The 17,470-nt window shown below is 43.9% G+C and overlaps 1 protein-coding gene and 1 long non-coding RNA gene across 4 annotated transcripts in view; one reads left to right on the plus strand and one right to left on the minus strand.

Annotated features, from left to right (window-relative positions):
* SLC2A2 (solute carrier family 2 member 2) overlaps nucleotides 1-17,470 on the plus strand; it is a 20,720-nt gene continuing 3,250 nt past the window's right edge. The window contains exons 1-8 of the mRNA XM_075570806.1: nucleotides 1-169; nucleotides 2,119-2,214; nucleotides 3,717-3,895; nucleotides 4,675-4,799; nucleotides 6,540-6,655; nucleotides 9,200-9,362; nucleotides 11,723-11,910; nucleotides 12,935-13,039. Coding sequence (XP_075426921.1) covers nucleotides 143-169; nucleotides 2,119-2,214; nucleotides 3,717-3,895; nucleotides 4,675-4,799; nucleotides 6,540-6,655; nucleotides 9,200-9,362; nucleotides 11,723-11,910; nucleotides 12,935-13,039 — 999 coding nt within the window. The 5' untranslated portion in view covers nucleotides 1-142. The remainder of the gene's footprint in view (nucleotides 170-2,118; nucleotides 2,215-3,716; nucleotides 3,896-4,674; nucleotides 4,800-6,539; nucleotides 6,656-9,199; nucleotides 9,363-11,722; nucleotides 11,911-12,934; nucleotides 13,040-17,470) is intronic.
* The window catches only part of LOC142466087 (uncharacterized), a 22,519-nt gene continuing 20,230 nt past the window's right edge, over nucleotides 15,182-17,470 (minus strand). For all 3 annotated transcript variants that reach the window (XR_012788051.1, XR_012788050.1, XR_012788049.1), the window contains exon 5: nucleotides 15,182-15,936. This is a non-coding gene — a long non-coding RNA (uncharacterized LOC142466087). The remainder of the gene's footprint in view (nucleotides 15,937-17,470) is intronic.

Raw genomic sequence — 17,470 nt, forward strand, 5'->3', positions numbered from 1 at the left:
CTCTGGTGTTGTACAGAGAGCACCGCAGGAGGGCACTTCAAATCACTGCCCCCAAATGCACCTATATATACAGTAAGGTTAGGATGTCCCTCTCCCATAAGCAAAGTGATTACCAGCAGCAACAGGACTCAAGGAGACCGAAATGGACCGGAAAATACAGGAGCAAAAGGTACTTATTCCATTCGTGTCCATGATACAGTATTTATTCTCACAGCCTCATTATTTGGCGGTGGAGAACTTTTTGAAAAATTCAAACCTGGTAATATATATTTTTTAAATAAATCCATAGCCAGCTGTAGTTCAAGTTCTAACGCTGTATTATCACCTAGTTAAGAGGTAAAACGTGATTTCAGCAGCATAACAATTATTTATAGATGTGTGTATAAAAAAAAAAGCATATAGGGTGAGAGATTTATCATATTGACCAAAAACAAAAATACGTTTTTCTTTTATAGTAACTAAATATATCCCTTGGAAAACTGGTTATTTTTACCTTAATCATTTGTCCCATTAACTGTAATGTGTTCCTACAGAAAAAAACAGTTTTATACAGTTAGCAGCAGTAATATTAGTAATATTCAGCAATGTCTGATGCAGAATGACCAGAACAAGGTGAATATTTCCGTCAGCAAAGCCCTTTACGTGACTTTGTAAGGACCCTTTACGTGACTTTGTAAGGACCCTTTACGTGACTTTGTAAGGACCCTTTACGTGACTTTGTAAGAACCCTTTACGTGACTTTGTAAGGACCCTTTACGTGACTTTGTAAGGACCCTTTACGTGACTTTGTAAGGACCCTTTACGTGACTTTGTAAGGAAGTGAATCAAAATAGGATATGATTGTTTTCAGGATTATTTGACACATTCTGTTTCTATAAAATGAAGACAAATAATCTAGGCCGGATCTGGGTGTATTGGAGGTAAATGTATTTAGTGCAGGGATCCAGCTATTCAGCCATATGGAGGTAAAGACTGTTGGACTAACCCACACATATGTGAGAACCTATGGACTGGGAATTCTCCGCCTGAAGGAGAAAGAAGGGATTCTATGGACTGCCAATGGGGGAGAAACATCCCACCCAAAGCCCCCTTCTGTGAAGGGACAACCTGCCCATGCATTAGCAAGGAAAGACCATTTAATCACAAAGGGAGCACTTTGCCCTCCAACTGCTGTAGACTCTGGAGCTCATCAGATAGACTTCTGTTTTAAATATCAATGTGTTCTAATCAGCCACACTATGTATCCAGAATCTCAGCATTGAACTGATAGGAGTTATACACTTTAATGCACCTTCTTCCTAAATTCCTCATGGTTTTATTGTGTGTTGAATTGTACTTTACAAAGGAAGGGGGTTGTCTGAAATATGATCCCTTTATTGATCAAGATAATCAAGTGAGAAAATACATAGGGGGGGTGTGTATCAAGGTAAAGTGAAACTTTGAGGCCCCCAAGAAAAACATCTTATTGAAATCAATTTTTTCCTTTGATACAACGTTTTTGTTCTCTGCAGACTTGCACTCACTTTTGCCTTGATATGTATGCCCCTTAGCATCTATTTATAAAATGTTTTACCAGGCAGTAACCTTTGGTTTCTAAGTATGTCCTGGGAACAGAGTTATGATGACAAATAATACATGGTTACAAATACATGGTTACATTAAGTGAACAGGGTTATACATTATATACAAGACATTGCATGAACAGTTAGAGATAATATATGTTATAGGCGTATGTAACAGTTACAGAGCAGATTAACTTGTGAGACAGCTTTAGTTTTGAAAGAATTTAGACCGATGGCGGCTGTGAGAGTCTCCGGCAGATTGTTCCAGCTCTGGGATTTCAGCAAATAGATCTTTCACAATATATCTTTATCGACTTCTGGTAAAATATCTAAAGACTGAAAAACACTTTTTTTTATTTACACCCAAATATTTCACGTTTTCTAGTGGATGAATATATATGAACAGTATGGAAGTGGCAATGAGTGAATGAAAAACAATATACAAACGACACAAATGTTTTCTCATTATCCCACCTAATACTATTATTTGCTGTGCATGGGAAGCGGGTTTTGTGTGTGCACGGGTTGCTGATTTTGTTCCTTATCTTCTATTTAGCAATTGACTGGGACCCTCATCTTTTCCGTCTTCACGGCAGTGTTGGGCTCCCTGCAATATGGATATGGTATTGGGGTTATCAATGCTCCACAGAAGGTGAAATGATTACACATTCAATGCTCTGTCACTGCACAAAATGAATAGGCATTGCTTAGCCCAGGGGTGCTCAACTTCAGTCCTCAAGCCCCCCACCCCCCACAGGCCAGGTTTTCTGGATACCCCTGCTTCAGCAAAAGTGACTCAATCAGTAGCTGCTTCAGCACACAGGTGGCTCGATCAGTTCCTGCTTCAGCACAGGTGGCTCAATAAGTCCCTCTTTCAGCACAGTTGGCTCAATCAGAGGCTCAGTCTTCGACTGCTGAAGATGAGATATCCTGAAAACCTTGCCTGTTGGTGGGGTGGTGGTGGGGGTGGGGGGTGGTCAGGGGGGGGGGGCGCTTGAGGATTGTAGTTGAGCACCCCTGGCTTAGCCTGCGTTCATATATTGGCAACAAATACACAACCTTGCTGCTCACACTTCCTGGTACGTGAATGTCAGATAATTGAGAACAGAACTGCCAGCCTATAGCCACAACATTTACAAACAGTCCTGTTTTTCCAAGCACCCACTGTCCCTAGAGATGGCGGACGGCTGTGTGCATGAAAGATAGAAGCACAATGTTCTGCATGAAACTCCTGAAGAGGATTTAGGGTCCCAGCTCTCATTCTTATCAAGCTTATGTTAGCGGGGGAGGGTGTCTAAAATGCGGTATTGTCAAGACTGTCAGTAGCCCACACAACTATTTGTTTCCTATCTCATCTGGTCCGTATCTCACTGGAATTGCAGGAGACTATAGGTACAGTCACCCAAGCATGAGAAATTCTCGTCTGGATTAAAAACCGCTAACATTTTAATAGTATATTCGGACCAGAAACCCCCTTTCTAAATGCTGCCGGGAATTACCAAACTATCTATTTGCGCAAGACATTAAAAGAGTGGCAAAATGTTAGTGCATACAGTATATGTTACTCGTGGGCTGGTACAACATGTATATACCTCAACTATGCCACGTGGGCACTCATTTGGTGTTAGATTAATTTGAATCCGTGTTTTGAAGTGAATTTGCTTCATTTGAGTCTGAGTAATTAGTACAGAGAACCTCCCATTGAAGTCAATTTTATGGCGGTTGAATAAATAACTCCCAATGTGTCAATGACTTTGTTTAACCACATTACTGCCACAGGTGACTGCAACCCGTTAGCAGGAATCCTATTTACCTGGTGCCAATCGTTTATACGTTCTGGGCCAGGGGTCTCAAACTAAGTCCTCAAGGGCCACCAACAGAGGCCGGCTTTTATGGATATCCCTGCTTCAGCACAGGTGGTTCAATCAGTGGCTCAGTCGAACACTGAGCCACTGCTTGAGCCACCTGTGCTGAAGCAGGTATATCCATAAAAGCCGGCCTGTTGGTGGCTCTTGAGGACTGAGTTTGAGACCCCTGTTCTAGTCTATACATTCGGCAATGACTGTTCTTCCTTTAAACCCACACGTTGCTTTTCTGTTTGTGTCAAATGTGAGAAACCTGTTGCGATAATGACATTTTTGTGTTATTACACAGATAATTGAGAGACATTATGGTAAAGTGTTGGGCTTAGATATGATGGAGAGAGGGGCAAATCAAACAGCGCTTGTGCCCTCTACCGTCACCATGTACTGGTCTCTGTCTGTATCCATATTTTCCCTTGGTGGGATGGTGTCTTCGTTCTTCGTTGGATGGATTGCAGATAAGCTGGGAAGGTAAGTAAAGCCGTGTACACACGTCACTCACTCACTAAACAATGCGGCACTACTTGTGGTTACCGTGCACAAGACGTGCCCTCTGAAACTTTAATATAATAGACCACCAACAAAATACGTCTCTCTGGTGAAGCTATGCAATGACACAACATACACAGACCTTTCTCTCCTTCTAACATGCTGCAGTATGTAGCAGTAATGAGTATGACTTAGAGAAGCGTAACAGTAACCAATACAGTGGGAGTGGGACGGATGTTGGATATTACTCTCAGTAAGACGTCAGCACGACTGGATACTTTACCAAGGCCACGCGGAAGCTGGTTACGTCACCCATCGTGGCAACGAAAGTGTGAAGTTATATGTTATTCTAAGCACAAATAACCGGGCGACTAGAGATGGAAAGATATTACGTGTCATACTTAAACAGTCCAATATGGTCACTTTCACGGGGCGTTTCTGTATATTACATCTATATTTTTCCGACAGAGAAAAGTGCACGTTTATTGTTTAGGGCAAAAAAGTAAAGATAATATGACAAAGAAACACTATTTGTGTTAGTGTACAGGTAGGACTAAAGCTTCAGATGTGTGACTCACCGGAAGTCTGATCCAAAAAGTGGCTGCTTCTAACAGGATGTGATTGCAGTGTTAGTAAGGTTATGATGCAGCGTCAGTCAACTGGAAAACAGGGAGTTCAGCGTTAGGACTATGGTTACAAAAGAGGTTACAAGACACCCTGACAAACCATGCCTGACCTCGACTTTATGTTATCGATTTCAGGATTAAAGCCATGATGGCAGTGAATAGCCTATCAATTATCGGAGCGGTTCTGATGGGCTTGGCCCCATTGGGCCAAGCACATGCCCTTGTTATCGCTGGGAGATTAGTTACTGGGCTTTACTGTGGTAAGTAGCAATGTGATGAAACATGTGCTGTGTATGCAATCTGGTCCACTACTGCGCCATTCAGGGCACGGACATTAGGAATCGCCCATTCATTCAAAGACCCAGGGCGTGGTCAAGGAGTAGTCACGCGTGTACATAATCACACATGATTATTAATATTAAAACGTGTAACCAATGTATGTGTGTATTATTGGATGTGTGTATGTATTATTGTTTTTTTCTTATTTATTCATAAAGTAATTGTTGTACATCCACATATAATTATATTACATTGCGCCGCAGGATATTTTGGTAAAATTAAACTAATTACCTATTCAATCATGCAACAACGAGCAGATGATGTAACGCGGAGGAATATTGAGATAGAGAATTCATTTTAACTAAATAAACGAAGCCTAGTAGATGTGACCAAAAATATACAATTCAACAGGTCAGAACAAGTCATCATATAAATCTCATTTTTTAACTCTGGTGGTTCGTGGTTGCGTGTCCCAGTATTTTCGCTTTAATGATTTATGAAATGATGATGTCGCACTCTTGTAAATCCGTGATAGCATCAGGGGAAATGCCTGCACTTTATATTACATATTATATATCAGAAACAATAGTCCTGCATGTTGTTCATAATGCAAACTGAGACATGGACTTGAATATCAGTTTTCTGCTGCATCAGAATATATTGTATACAGACAAAGGCAGGGGTGCCCAATGCTACATCCAATTGCCAAAACATAAAGTAATAAGTATAAAGTTTAAATACTTCAATAATAATAATATTTACTTGGTTATTTAGTTAAACCCTTTGGCCAAAGCGTCATAAGCCTACATACCACGTCAAGGTATAACCAAAATTAATGCAGGTCCTAACACTAAAACTGTGAACCCTTCCTGTTACCTCTGTATGAGGGGAAGCAACCACAGTGAGACCTGTCCATTCAGCAAAATGCCAGAATCTCCCAAGTTAAAAAGGTGGGGAGGGGTGAGCTCTGGGAGGAGAGGCGACTTACCTCCAAGCAACGGTTACCAGTCAGGAACTAAATTAACACACACATTCCCAGCACGCTCTAACTCCAACACCCACCACATTATATATATATATATTTATTTATTTATATATATATAATATATAATATATATATATATATATATATATATATATATAGTCAATAAGAGTGCTACTGAGCGTGGCTAATGTATATAATCAGAATATATTGTATTATCCCCTGAGAGTGGGAGTAAAAGGAGAACTTCCAAAGCACATTTGAACTATTTTCAGCCAGTAACCTTACGGAGTAAAGGTTTGAGATAAGTAGAATGTTATAATGTCATAGCTTAGGGGGGGTACGGTTAGGGTCAGGTAGTATATAACTCAAGTCACCAGATCGGAGGTGGGCAACTTCAGTGCTCAAGGGTCACCAACAGGTCAGGTTTTTAGGATATCCCTGCTTCAGCACAGGTGGCCCAATCAGTGGCTCAGTCGAAGACTGAGACACTGATTGAGCCACTTGTGCTGAAGCAGAGACTGATTGAGCCACCTGTGCTGAAGCAGAGACTGATTGAGCCACTTGTGCTGAAGCAGAGACTGATTGAGCCACTTGTGCTGAAGCAGAGACTGATTGAGCCACCTGTGCTCAATCAGTGGCACAGCCGTTTGAGCAGCAGTAATAATAATAATAATAAATAATAATGATATATCTGTGCGTGTATGACAAGGAATCTACCCATGACCGTTACACATAGGTCTGGCTTCAGGACTGGTCCCAATCTACGTCGGTGAGATTTCTCCCACCCCCCTCCGAGGAGCTTTGGGAACTTTGCACCAGCTGGCCATCGTCACAGGGATTCTCATCAGTCAGGTACAGTCCCCCGAGAACGCCGGCGACACCCGGGACCCGCGAGATTGGGGAAAATCAATGTGTCTGTAAAGTGTTTGCACGGCAGTCTTTGTGAGCAAAGGGGAGAAAAGACGGGATTGAGATAAGCAACAGGTTCCCTGATTCGATTAGATCTCTGAAAGAAGACTATGGCCCAGAATTGATTTATTTTTTTATTTTTAACGGGACTAGATGCCTGGGAACCTTTTTTTTAATTTATAATCCATTTAATTTACATGTTTATATTCAGTTGTGAGTAGGGTCACTGGCTATGCAATTCTTTAACCACCGGCTGTGCTGAAAAGCTGTGTAATGTGGCAGCCATGCGCCTCTAAATGGACAAGAAGTAAAAGGTGACACTGTGTGCTCATTTGCATGTCATTACCCAGAATCCTTGGCTGCAGTGGAAGCACTGTATGCTAAGAGATAATGGGGAAAGGCAGGGTTGCAGACCTGCCTGAGACATGTCTCTTCGCCCTTCCATGCTGCTCCCGCACTTGACTTCAGCAGGAACTATCGCGAGGCTTGCTAGCAGTGCCCAGTTAGCCTTCGCTTGGGATCCTGCTGCATCTTATCACAGTCCCTGAGAAGGTGGGCCAACTCACCCCCTCTGCTCTGATCTCTTTCCTCACCGCATCCCGCCTCACCCGCTCTGCTCCTCAGGCAGCAAGGCCATGTAATCAGCACAGGAAGAGTAAGCGCGGGCAAGGTGGGGTATTCAGAGTGTGGAGAGGGGGTGATATTAAGGGTGTGGAGAGAAGGAGGGGAGTAACAGGGGAGGCAGTGGAGAGAGGGGGTGAGAATGATAAAAGGGGCGGAGGAGTGATAGAGAAGGGGGAACACTGAGGAGGAAGGGGGGAGAGTGAGAGAGAAAGGGTGGAACATGTAGAAAAGACGAGAAGCTGGTGAGAAGGGGAACTTGTGGGGAGAAGCTGGTGAGGAGGGGAGCATGTGGGGAGAAGCTGGTGAGGAGGGGAGCATGTGGGGAGAAGCTGGTGAGGAGGGGAGCATGTGGGGAGAAGCTGGTGAGGATGGGAACATGTGGGGAGATGCTGGTGAGGAGGGGAACATGTGGGGAGAAGCTGGTGATGTGGGACACATATGGGGAGAAGCTGGTGATGAGGGATGCATGTGGGGAGAAGCTGGCGAGAAGGGGAGCATGTGGGGGAGATGCTGGTGAGGAGGGGAACATGTGGGGAGAAGCTGGTGAGGAGGGGAACATGTGGTGAGAAGCTGGTGATGTTGGACACATATTGGGAGAAGCTGGTGAAGAGAGGAACATGTGGGGAGAAGCTGGTGATGTTGGACACATATGGGGAGAAGCTGGTGAAGAGAGGAACATGTGGGGAGAAGCTGGTGATGTTGGACACATATGGGGAGAAGCTGGTGAAGAGAGGAACATATGGGGAGAAGCTGGTGAAGAGGGGAACATGTGGGGAGAAGCTGGTGGGGAGGGGAACAGTTGGGGAGAAGCTGGTGAAGAGGGGAACATGTGGGGAGAAGCTGGTGAGGAGGGGAACATGTGGGGGAGAAGCTGGTGAGGAGGGGAACAGTTGGGGAGAAGCTGGTGAAGAGGGGAACATGTGGGGGAGAAGCTGGTGAGGAGGGGAACAGTTGGGGAGAAGCTGGTGAGGAGGGGAACATGTGGGGAGAAGCTGGTGAGGAGGGGAACAGTTGGGGAGAAGCTGGTGAGGAGGGGAACATGTGGGGAGAAGCTGGTGAGGAGGGGAACATGTGGGGGAGACGCGTGTCAGGAGGGGAACATGTGGGGAGAAGCTGGTGAGGTTGACACGTGGGGAGAAGATGGTGAAGAGGGAATATGTGGGGAGAATCTGGTGAGGAGGGGAACATGTGGGGAGAAGCTGGTGAGGAGCGGAACATGTGGGGAGAAGCTGGTGAAGAGGGGAGCATGTGCGGAGAAGCAGGAGGCGAGCATGAATCTCGCATACAACCATGCCACTATACTGTTCGCTTATTTTCACAATCTATGGCTCCAATGAAGTACAATTAAATATAATCAGACCCCGCATATGAAGTGAGTTTGACGGCCGTGCTGTACTGTAGTGATACATGAACAAATGAATCCATTCCAACCAGGGGAATGAGTGAATATTTGCCTACACTAGATGCATGAGAACGATCGCGAGAATTATTATTATCTGTGGCCTAATTATGTTCCATTCCGTACAGACGTTTCACCAAAAAAGTCTAATCGTTTTAAAAAACGTTTGCATATTTGTAATCTATAACCCAGATTGTTTACAACACTACTGGGTTACATGACGTGGAAAACACCATTTGTCCCACGCAGTATATACTGTATCATGAAGCTTTTACACCTACATGAATGTACAGTATAGGATATTGTGTAGTCTTGTTTTTGTGTTGCTTTGTGATTTTTGGTCTCATAAAATCTGGTGCGATCATAACAAAATGACGAACGATGCCAATCTGAGCTATCTATATTGTATCTATATTTTATCTATATTTTATCTTTCATTGCCAACATCGCACCCCTATTTTCAGGTTGTCGGACTGGACTTTATCCTCGGAGGTGAGGACCTATGGCCGGTATTGCTCGGTCTGTCTGGCGTTCCCGCTGTTCTTCAGATCATTCTGCTCTTCTTTTGCCCAGAAAGCCCCAGGTATCTGTTCATCAAACTGGGAAAGGAGGAAGCAGCTAAAAAAAGTGAGTCGCTTATTTATCAAATACGGTATATCCAATAGTTACATACAATGTGAAAGTAATATTTTGCGTGGGCTTGTAAATCTGCCTGCTACAGACAACAGGAACGGTGGCTTCCAGCTTAACCCCCAATCCCTTTTCTAGCATTAAACACCAAAATATTATCTATACAGATAAAAAAAAATACAAATAACTTTGCTTTGAGTTACGGAGGGACACATTTTTATAGAAGGATTCTCATATGAACCACAAGGATTTTGATTGAAGTAGAATGCTATGATGATAAAGTCACTTTATCTCCCTGTGCCTCAGGCACCAAAAACAGATTGTAAGCTCCTCCGGGCAGGAGCTGCGTCTGTCACATTCCTGCGTGCTGCGCACCACGCGCTTTGCTGTAATTGTGATGCACTTTCAGCCCTGTTGGGAGAAAAGTGCTATATGAAATAAAGTTATTATTATTAAATCACTGCGAGATGGGCATTACAGAACAGGCGCGTTGACATTAATATGATGATAACACAACTATTGTAATTATCTGTATGGTCTGTATCAATGTGATTTTGCATCACTTATATTAGTCAGTGATCTGGCAGGAGTTGTTGAACAGGGGGAGGTGTTTGCTCCCACCCTGTCGACGTGAGTTCTCCCCCTCTCTCACACACTCCCTCCCCCCTCTCTCTCACACACTCCCTTCCCCCCCCCTCCCTCTCTCTCACACACTCCCTCCACTTCTCTCTTTCACTCTTCCTTCCTCCCTCTCTTTCAAACACCCTCCCCCCTCTCTCTCTTCCTTTCCCTCTCTCACACTCCCTCCTCTTCTCCCCTCTCTCTTTCACTATTCCTTCCCTCCTCTCTCATGCTTCCTTCACCCCTCTCTCTCTCTCTTCCTTCCCCCCTCTCTCTCACACACTCCCTCCCCCTCTCTCTCTCTCTTCCTTCCCACTCCCTCTCCCAAACTCCCTCCCCCTCTCTCTCTCTTACTTCCCCCCTCTTTCTCATTCTTCTCTCACACACTCCCTTCTCCCCTCTCTCCCACTCTTCCTTCCCCCCTCTCTCCCACTCTTCCACACACTCTATTCTCTCTCACTCTTCCTTCCCCCCTCCCTCTCACTCTTCCTTCCCCCCTCCCTCTCACTCTTCCTTCCCCCCTCCCTCTCCCTCTTCCCCAATCTCTCACTCCCTCTCGCACCCATTCTCACTCTCCTCCTCCCCTTCTCACTCTACCCCTCCCCTCTCCTACTCACACACCCATCTCTAACTCTCCCCCTCTCTCTTGCACTCTCCCCCATCTCCCTCTCACTCACCCCTTCTCTTTCAATTCCCGCTCTCACTTACCCCCTCTTTCTCACTCCCCTCCCCCCTCTTACTCTCCTCTTTCTCTCTCTCTCACCAATGCCCTCTCCCCCTCTCTCTTCTTCCCCCCCCCCTTCTCTGACTCTGCCTTCTCTCTCACTCTGCACCTTTCTCTCTTTCCCCCTCCTCTTTCACTGTTTCCCCCTCTCTCCCTCTGCCTCTTCCTATTATACTTTATAAAGTTGTAGCCCACAGCCCACCTCCCACCCCCAGTCCCTGGACAGATGCCCTTCACTGCCCCCCCCCCCCCTGTTGATGGGCCTGAAGACAGAGTGAGATAAGGGTAATGAAAACACTTGATTGACAGACCCTTCCTCATTCATACCTATAAGCAGTGGTCGACAAATAACTAAAACATCTACTCGCCGAACAAAAAAATCTACTCGCCACCTAGTACCACACGTGTGCTGCTTGGGCCAATAGAAGCTCGCCACGATGTTATATCCACTAGCCCGGGGCGAGCAAATGTATAGGTTTGTCGAACACTGCCTATAAGTATTTTTATAGCATTTTCTAAAGTTGGTTCGTGAATACAGTAAGCTGAGACTTGGGAGGGGGTCCACATCCCCTGGCTGCTCCCTTTTGATGGATGTCACTGATTGATCAGCTAGTGCCCCCTCCCCACGTCTTTATTGGCTCTCTGATAAGGACTGGGGTCAGAGGTAAAGAAACACCCCCCTCTCGCCCAATTAGATTAGTTTAAGGCAGCCAATTAGACCGTTGTTTACTAAACGTTGTATTTTGGTCGACTTTGTAGCATTTGCATCTTTAAATTGAGACGTTTTTGAGCCAGCAACTTATCCAGATGTTAGAAGAAGTTACAGGTGTTTTTGTGCAGCCTTATTGCCAGCACCGCCTAGATGCCTGATCATGGGTTACAGGTTAACCAAGATAAGAGCTGAAGTTACTGGGGTTCAGCTCCAGGTCCCCCTGCTTTGGTCCTGTGTTAAAAAAAAATCGCCCGCTTAGATTTACTCTGTATACCCAAGCTTTGCCTATTTGTATTGCAGATCTGTTGAGGTTAAGAGGAGACTATGACACTCAAAAAGACATCGCAGAGATGAGGAAAGAGAAGGAAGAAGCTGCCAGTGAAAAGAAAGTTTCCATCATACAACTGTTTAAATCCCCTAATTACAGGCAGCCCCTACTCGTTTCTCTTGTGCTTCACATTTCTCAGCAATTTTCCGGCATCAACGCAGTGAGTACATTATATATATATATCCCACTTTTTGGGACGCTCCCAGCACAGGCGCGACGTCTATCACATGCTCGGCGTGACCTCCGGAAATATAAAAATAGGAAAGACAAAAATTAGGTCACCAAGTGTAAGTTATTTCCAGTGTATAATATTATTATTACACATTGTCTTTCATTTAGCTGTTTCATTTCAGTTAAATATTTCTTTGTGAGTCTCAAATATGAAAACATATATATCAGTTTTAGATGTGAAAAACTGCTTTAAATTCAGCTCGATTTACAGCTAGTTACTGTTAAATATGATCCAATAAATTACCCCCCAGAAAAACTCTGTATATTAAACATTCTGACATTCTGATCACCAGCGTCCTGCAGTTAACCATCAAATAAATAAGGAAATAACCATGGCAACGTGTTTAACGAATGTTCTAATTGTTTTCACTTCTTCCGTACAACTCTAGTATAGGATAATATTTGAAAATGTTGTATTACCGTCTGTATATTTCACAAGCATTTCACCGGCGAGATGTCCGCTCCTACATTTTCAGAGCTCCGGACATTATTAGAAGTGGATGTTTGTGGAGTTCAACACTTTTTATTGGACACAAGTAAAAGTTAGACATGTTTGTTATTGTACATGAGCTTTCAAGAGCACAAAAACTTCTTTATTCAGAGCTATATTATTGTCTCAACTTATATATATATAACAGAGATATAACACCAGGGCATGTATGTATGTCATTAATGTTCATATTGCTTCAGAGCAGTAATAAACGCGACAATCATATAAATAATATAAAAAAACACATAATGGGGAGAAGTGCTTCAGACATAAAAGTAACATTTAGGAAAAGGAGTCCCTGCTCCGAAGAGCTTACAATCTAATTGGTTGGTAGGAAGAACGTACAGAGACAGTAGGAGGATGTTTTGGTAAGTGCGTCTGCAAGGGGCCAAGGTTTATGTATGAGGTGTTAATTATCAGCCATGAGTGATCTATTAATACAGTAATGGTAATTTCTTTGCAGATTTTTTACTATTCCACAAACATTTTTGATAACGCTGGAGTCAGCCAACCGGTGTACGCAACCATCGGTGTCGGTGTGGTGAACACGATCTTCACCGTGATCTCGGTAAGTGAAGGATGTATTGTTATATTTGGAAGACCCAGCGCACGCTTTCAGTTTCATTAATCGGTTAGTTCATCACAGCCGATTTAATGAAATCTCAGCCTTTAAGTACCACACATTTCCCAGACTCCTTCACTGGCTGGGAAATCAGAGGTTTTCAGCTCATACATTGCTCTCAGCTCTGGATTGAAATAACCAGGTTGCCTCTATTTACATGATGTTTCCACCTTGGGCTGCGCTTATAGTGCCGGCGACAAGTGACGCAACGTCGCATCAAAACAAATGCATTGCCGCCGTCACGTGCGCTTATAGTAAGCGTGACGCGACGGCGCGGTCAAGATCACTGGAAGTCATCTCAATTTTATTTTTCCAGCGACCGCAGCCTGATGTCGCCGTCGCCGGCGCTATGTGGCTGCGACCCCGCTGCCAATGTTGCACGCGCGTCTGCGAGGCAGGCGGAGCGTGCAGCCGAGCCCCTGGTCTGCAGAGAGCTGCAGGGGGAAAGACGGGGGGGGGGGAGTGACGGGGGCGCGGCCGTGACGTCACCAGGCAACTTCACGCTCATTGGCTGAACCGCCGGGGGGCGTGGCCTGGCCCTCGCAGCGGGCCTGGCCCCATTGTGGGGTGGCTCTGTCCCTGCAGCGTCCGCCACAGCGGGCGCTGCAGTAGCCAGCGAGGACCTGGCCTGAGCGTAGCCTTATGCTACAGGAAAGTGTAACGATACATTGCAGTCACACGCGACGGACAGCATGTACTTGCTACAGCGTGGCCAGTACTATAAGCGCAGCCTAACTCTACAACACACCCACACTGTCAGACTCAAGCGGGTAGTGAATTAGTCTCTACTTTGATAAATCTATCTCATAGAGCAAGGCTGGCCAGCTCCTGTCCTGAAACCTGCAAACAAAGCAATATCCTACATTTGTGGTTTTCTTTTTTAATAAATCAGTTCTGTACTATAAGAAAATACTTGTAGCATTTAAAAAAAAAAAAAAAACAACCACTCTGAATGACATTTTTAATGTATTATAATGTAACAAGCATGTTTTGTTTCTATAGCAACCATTTACAAAGTCACACCCCCTTCCTCTTCTGAAACAGGCTCTGGCACACCCCTTTTTGAGCTCTGCCCTCTCTCTAGCAGTGCACCAATTGTATCTAGTGACTGCCTGGTCACATGATCTTCCCCACAGAACTTTGCATCTTTGGTCCTCTTCTTCTGCACTGACAGCTATTTAGCTCACAGGAGAACGGATCGATCGGCAACTTAGCTAATTACTCATCATTGTGTGGATTATATTGATGCACATATTAAAGGGGAAAAAATGTTTTAAAAAATGTTATAAATAAAAAAAAAACTGCTTTAAGGGCCACCAACAGGTCAGGTTTTCAGGATATCCTTGCTTCAGCACAGGTGGCTCAATCAGTGACTCAGTTAAACACTGAGCCAATGATTAAGCCACCTGTGCTGAAGCAGGGATATCCTGAAAACCTGACCTGTTGGTGGCCCTTGGAGACTGGAGTTGGCCACCCCTGTCATAGAGAGACTCATTGTAACAGGCTCAGGTACATTGCTGACATTAGCTGTCCATCTGGCCCTGCGTTCTGTGCTCTGTGACTTGCATGCATTTAATCTTATCTGAGCTTTCAAGGTCCCTCACAGATCAAATGCTGACGACTCCAAAAAAAGGCCTTTTAGTCAGCATTCTGTTATTTATTAGCAAGCACTCTAGATAATGTTTAAATAGAAAAGCTGTGGAAATTAACAACAAGGTACAATATACAAAATACGGACCCTTTTTTCAAGCGCTGTGGGTCAAAAATAGAATTTTTTGGACTGCTATATTTTGCTCCATTGAACATACTGTTCTGCTCCAGTGGACTGTGTATGCTCTATGTTTTATTTTACACACAGCAAGAAGCCAAGATCAATACATGAATGTAATGTCCAATTCATGATTTTTGCTGTCCAGTGCCACTAAAAGGTGAACAACAATTAAACATTGTGCGAAAAGCCACAAGAATTCTTTGCTTTTGCTTTCTTGTCATGCAGACACTTTAATATTTGGCAGCTTGCAACACATCTTCAGGTGCCAGACTAATACTCAAAACAACGAAACAAAACACAGCGCACAACGCTCATCGTGAATTTATAATAAACAGTGTTTATAAAATAAGGAATTCAAGGTTCTGCGTACATCAGATATAAGTTAAACAGGCACATATAGCTACAATGTAGCTGTTAGCGCTCACTGCGACCCGGAACTGTGGAGGGATGATTTCATCAGAGTTCTTGCTTCATATCATGCAGCTTAGGCAAGGATAGAGTAACAGCCGACGTACCGGCAATCTCTTGAAACAGTCCCAGAGTCCAAATTAATGCATAGAGCACTCGATGGAGTCAGAGGGTAACAGACTCAACCCCGTGTAGCAGCGTGTGTCGTCTGCTCTCAGCACCTCACTGTGCGCCGTCGGTGGATGATGACGTCACGGCGCATGCGTCAATGGGGGAGTTACACATGTAACGTGTAGTTCTCATAGAAGGACACAAAGCGTACAGTGACCTCAATAATCATAGGAGATTAAAATAGGTAGTTGAGTGGTAGCTTCCAACGCGTTTCATAGCACTGCTGGCTACTTCATCAGGGAATAAAATAATGAACAAACTTTCAGAATAAATACCACTCAAATCCCTGCGATTGGCTAACTGCTAAATACATACTGGCAAATCACCACGCGCTGAATTCATTCAGCACAGCTGCATGTCAAGCTAAACCATTACTTAGAACAATAACTTTAATACAAATACCAAGAGTATCTAAAGCAAACTTTAAAATAAGAAAGAAAATTGGCTAAAATACATTAAAACCAATTGGCAAGAAAAATAGTCAGTGCAGATTCTGAAAGATAAAGACACAGAATTAATAACAATACATTATTAAATGCCATATTAAACAAGGACTTTGATCAATACAGGGACCAAATGTCTACATCTTCATTTAACCCCTTAGGAACATGAGACTCTAACTGATATATCCAAAAGGTTTCCTGTACAGTGAGATTTTTAATTCTATCTCCACCTCTCCTTCCTATAGGGACAATTTTAATGCCCTTAAATCTAAGGGAAGATGGGACCCTATTGTGATGCATTAAGAAATGTCAAGACAAACTATGCTTATCATAACCATGTTTAATGTTTCTAATGTGCTCTTGGATCCGCACTTTTAAACACCTCTTAATGCGGCCTACATATTGAATCTTACATGCACGCTCGATAAGATATATCACATGGGTTGAGTTGCAATTTATAAATTCCTCATTAGTTACAGCCGATTTAAAAGTTTTCCTATCTCCGTGCAAATATCTACATACGGAGCAGTTACCACAAGCGAAATTGCCAATGGGTTTATTTAACCATAACCTCTCTCTAGTATTAGTAGGTGGGTTAATGTCACTTGGAGCCAGTGTGTTTTTAAAATTCTTAGCTCTTCTATAAATTTATTTGGGTACTTGTGAAATATGATCCCCAAGAATCGTATCTTTACTTAAAATTGCCCAACGCTTTTTGAAGATCTCTTTGATTTGGCCATTAACAGAATTAAATGTAGTGATAAATGAAATCTCTAAATGTCCAGTTGAATCTAAACAAACTTTCTTATCCCTCGGTAAGATCATTAGATCTCTATTCATAGTTCTGACTTTGTCTAGATCTTTGTCTAGATCCTGTAATAAACCTTTTTCAATACTGCTACTGGCAGGTTGTGCTCTGCCATCACCTTGAAAGTGTTTGTGGTGTATAAAATTAACTACCAATCTGGACACAATGGTGAAAGGTGTGAAATGCTCGAGAAACACACATCTCACCTCTCTCCGCTCCATGCTGTTTCCTCCTCTCCTTGGCCCCACCCCTAGGCTCTTGACACCTCCTCCTGATTGGCTGCATTATCCAGCAGCAGTCAATCAGGATGGAGGAACCTGCCCAGCCCCCTAGCAACAGCACTGCTCGGGGAAATCCCGTGGGCCCCCAAGCCGTTCAGGTCACTATTTCCAGAGAGGTAATACCGGTATACACATGCATGTCCAGAGAGGTAATACCGGTATACACATGCATGTCCAGAGAGTTAATACCAGTATACATATACACGCCCAGAGAGGTAAATCCGGTATACACATACACGCCCAGAGAGGTAATACCGGTATATACACATACACGCCCAGAGAGGTAATACCGGTATACACATACACGCCCGGAGAGGTAATACGGTATACACGTACACGTCCAGAGAGGTAATACCGATATACACATACACGCCCGGAAAGGTAATACGGTATACACGTACACGCCCACAGAGGTAATACGGTATACACGTACACGCCCACAGAGGTAATACGGTATACACATACATGACCGGCATAATCTCTATTTTTTACTGA

The sequence above is a fragment of the Ascaphus truei genome, chromosome 14, assembly GCF_040206685.1.
Source record: "Ascaphus truei isolate aAscTru1 chromosome 14, aAscTru1.hap1, whole genome shotgun sequence".
Lineage (NCBI taxonomy): Eukaryota > Metazoa > Chordata > Amphibia > Anura > Ascaphidae > Ascaphus > Ascaphus truei.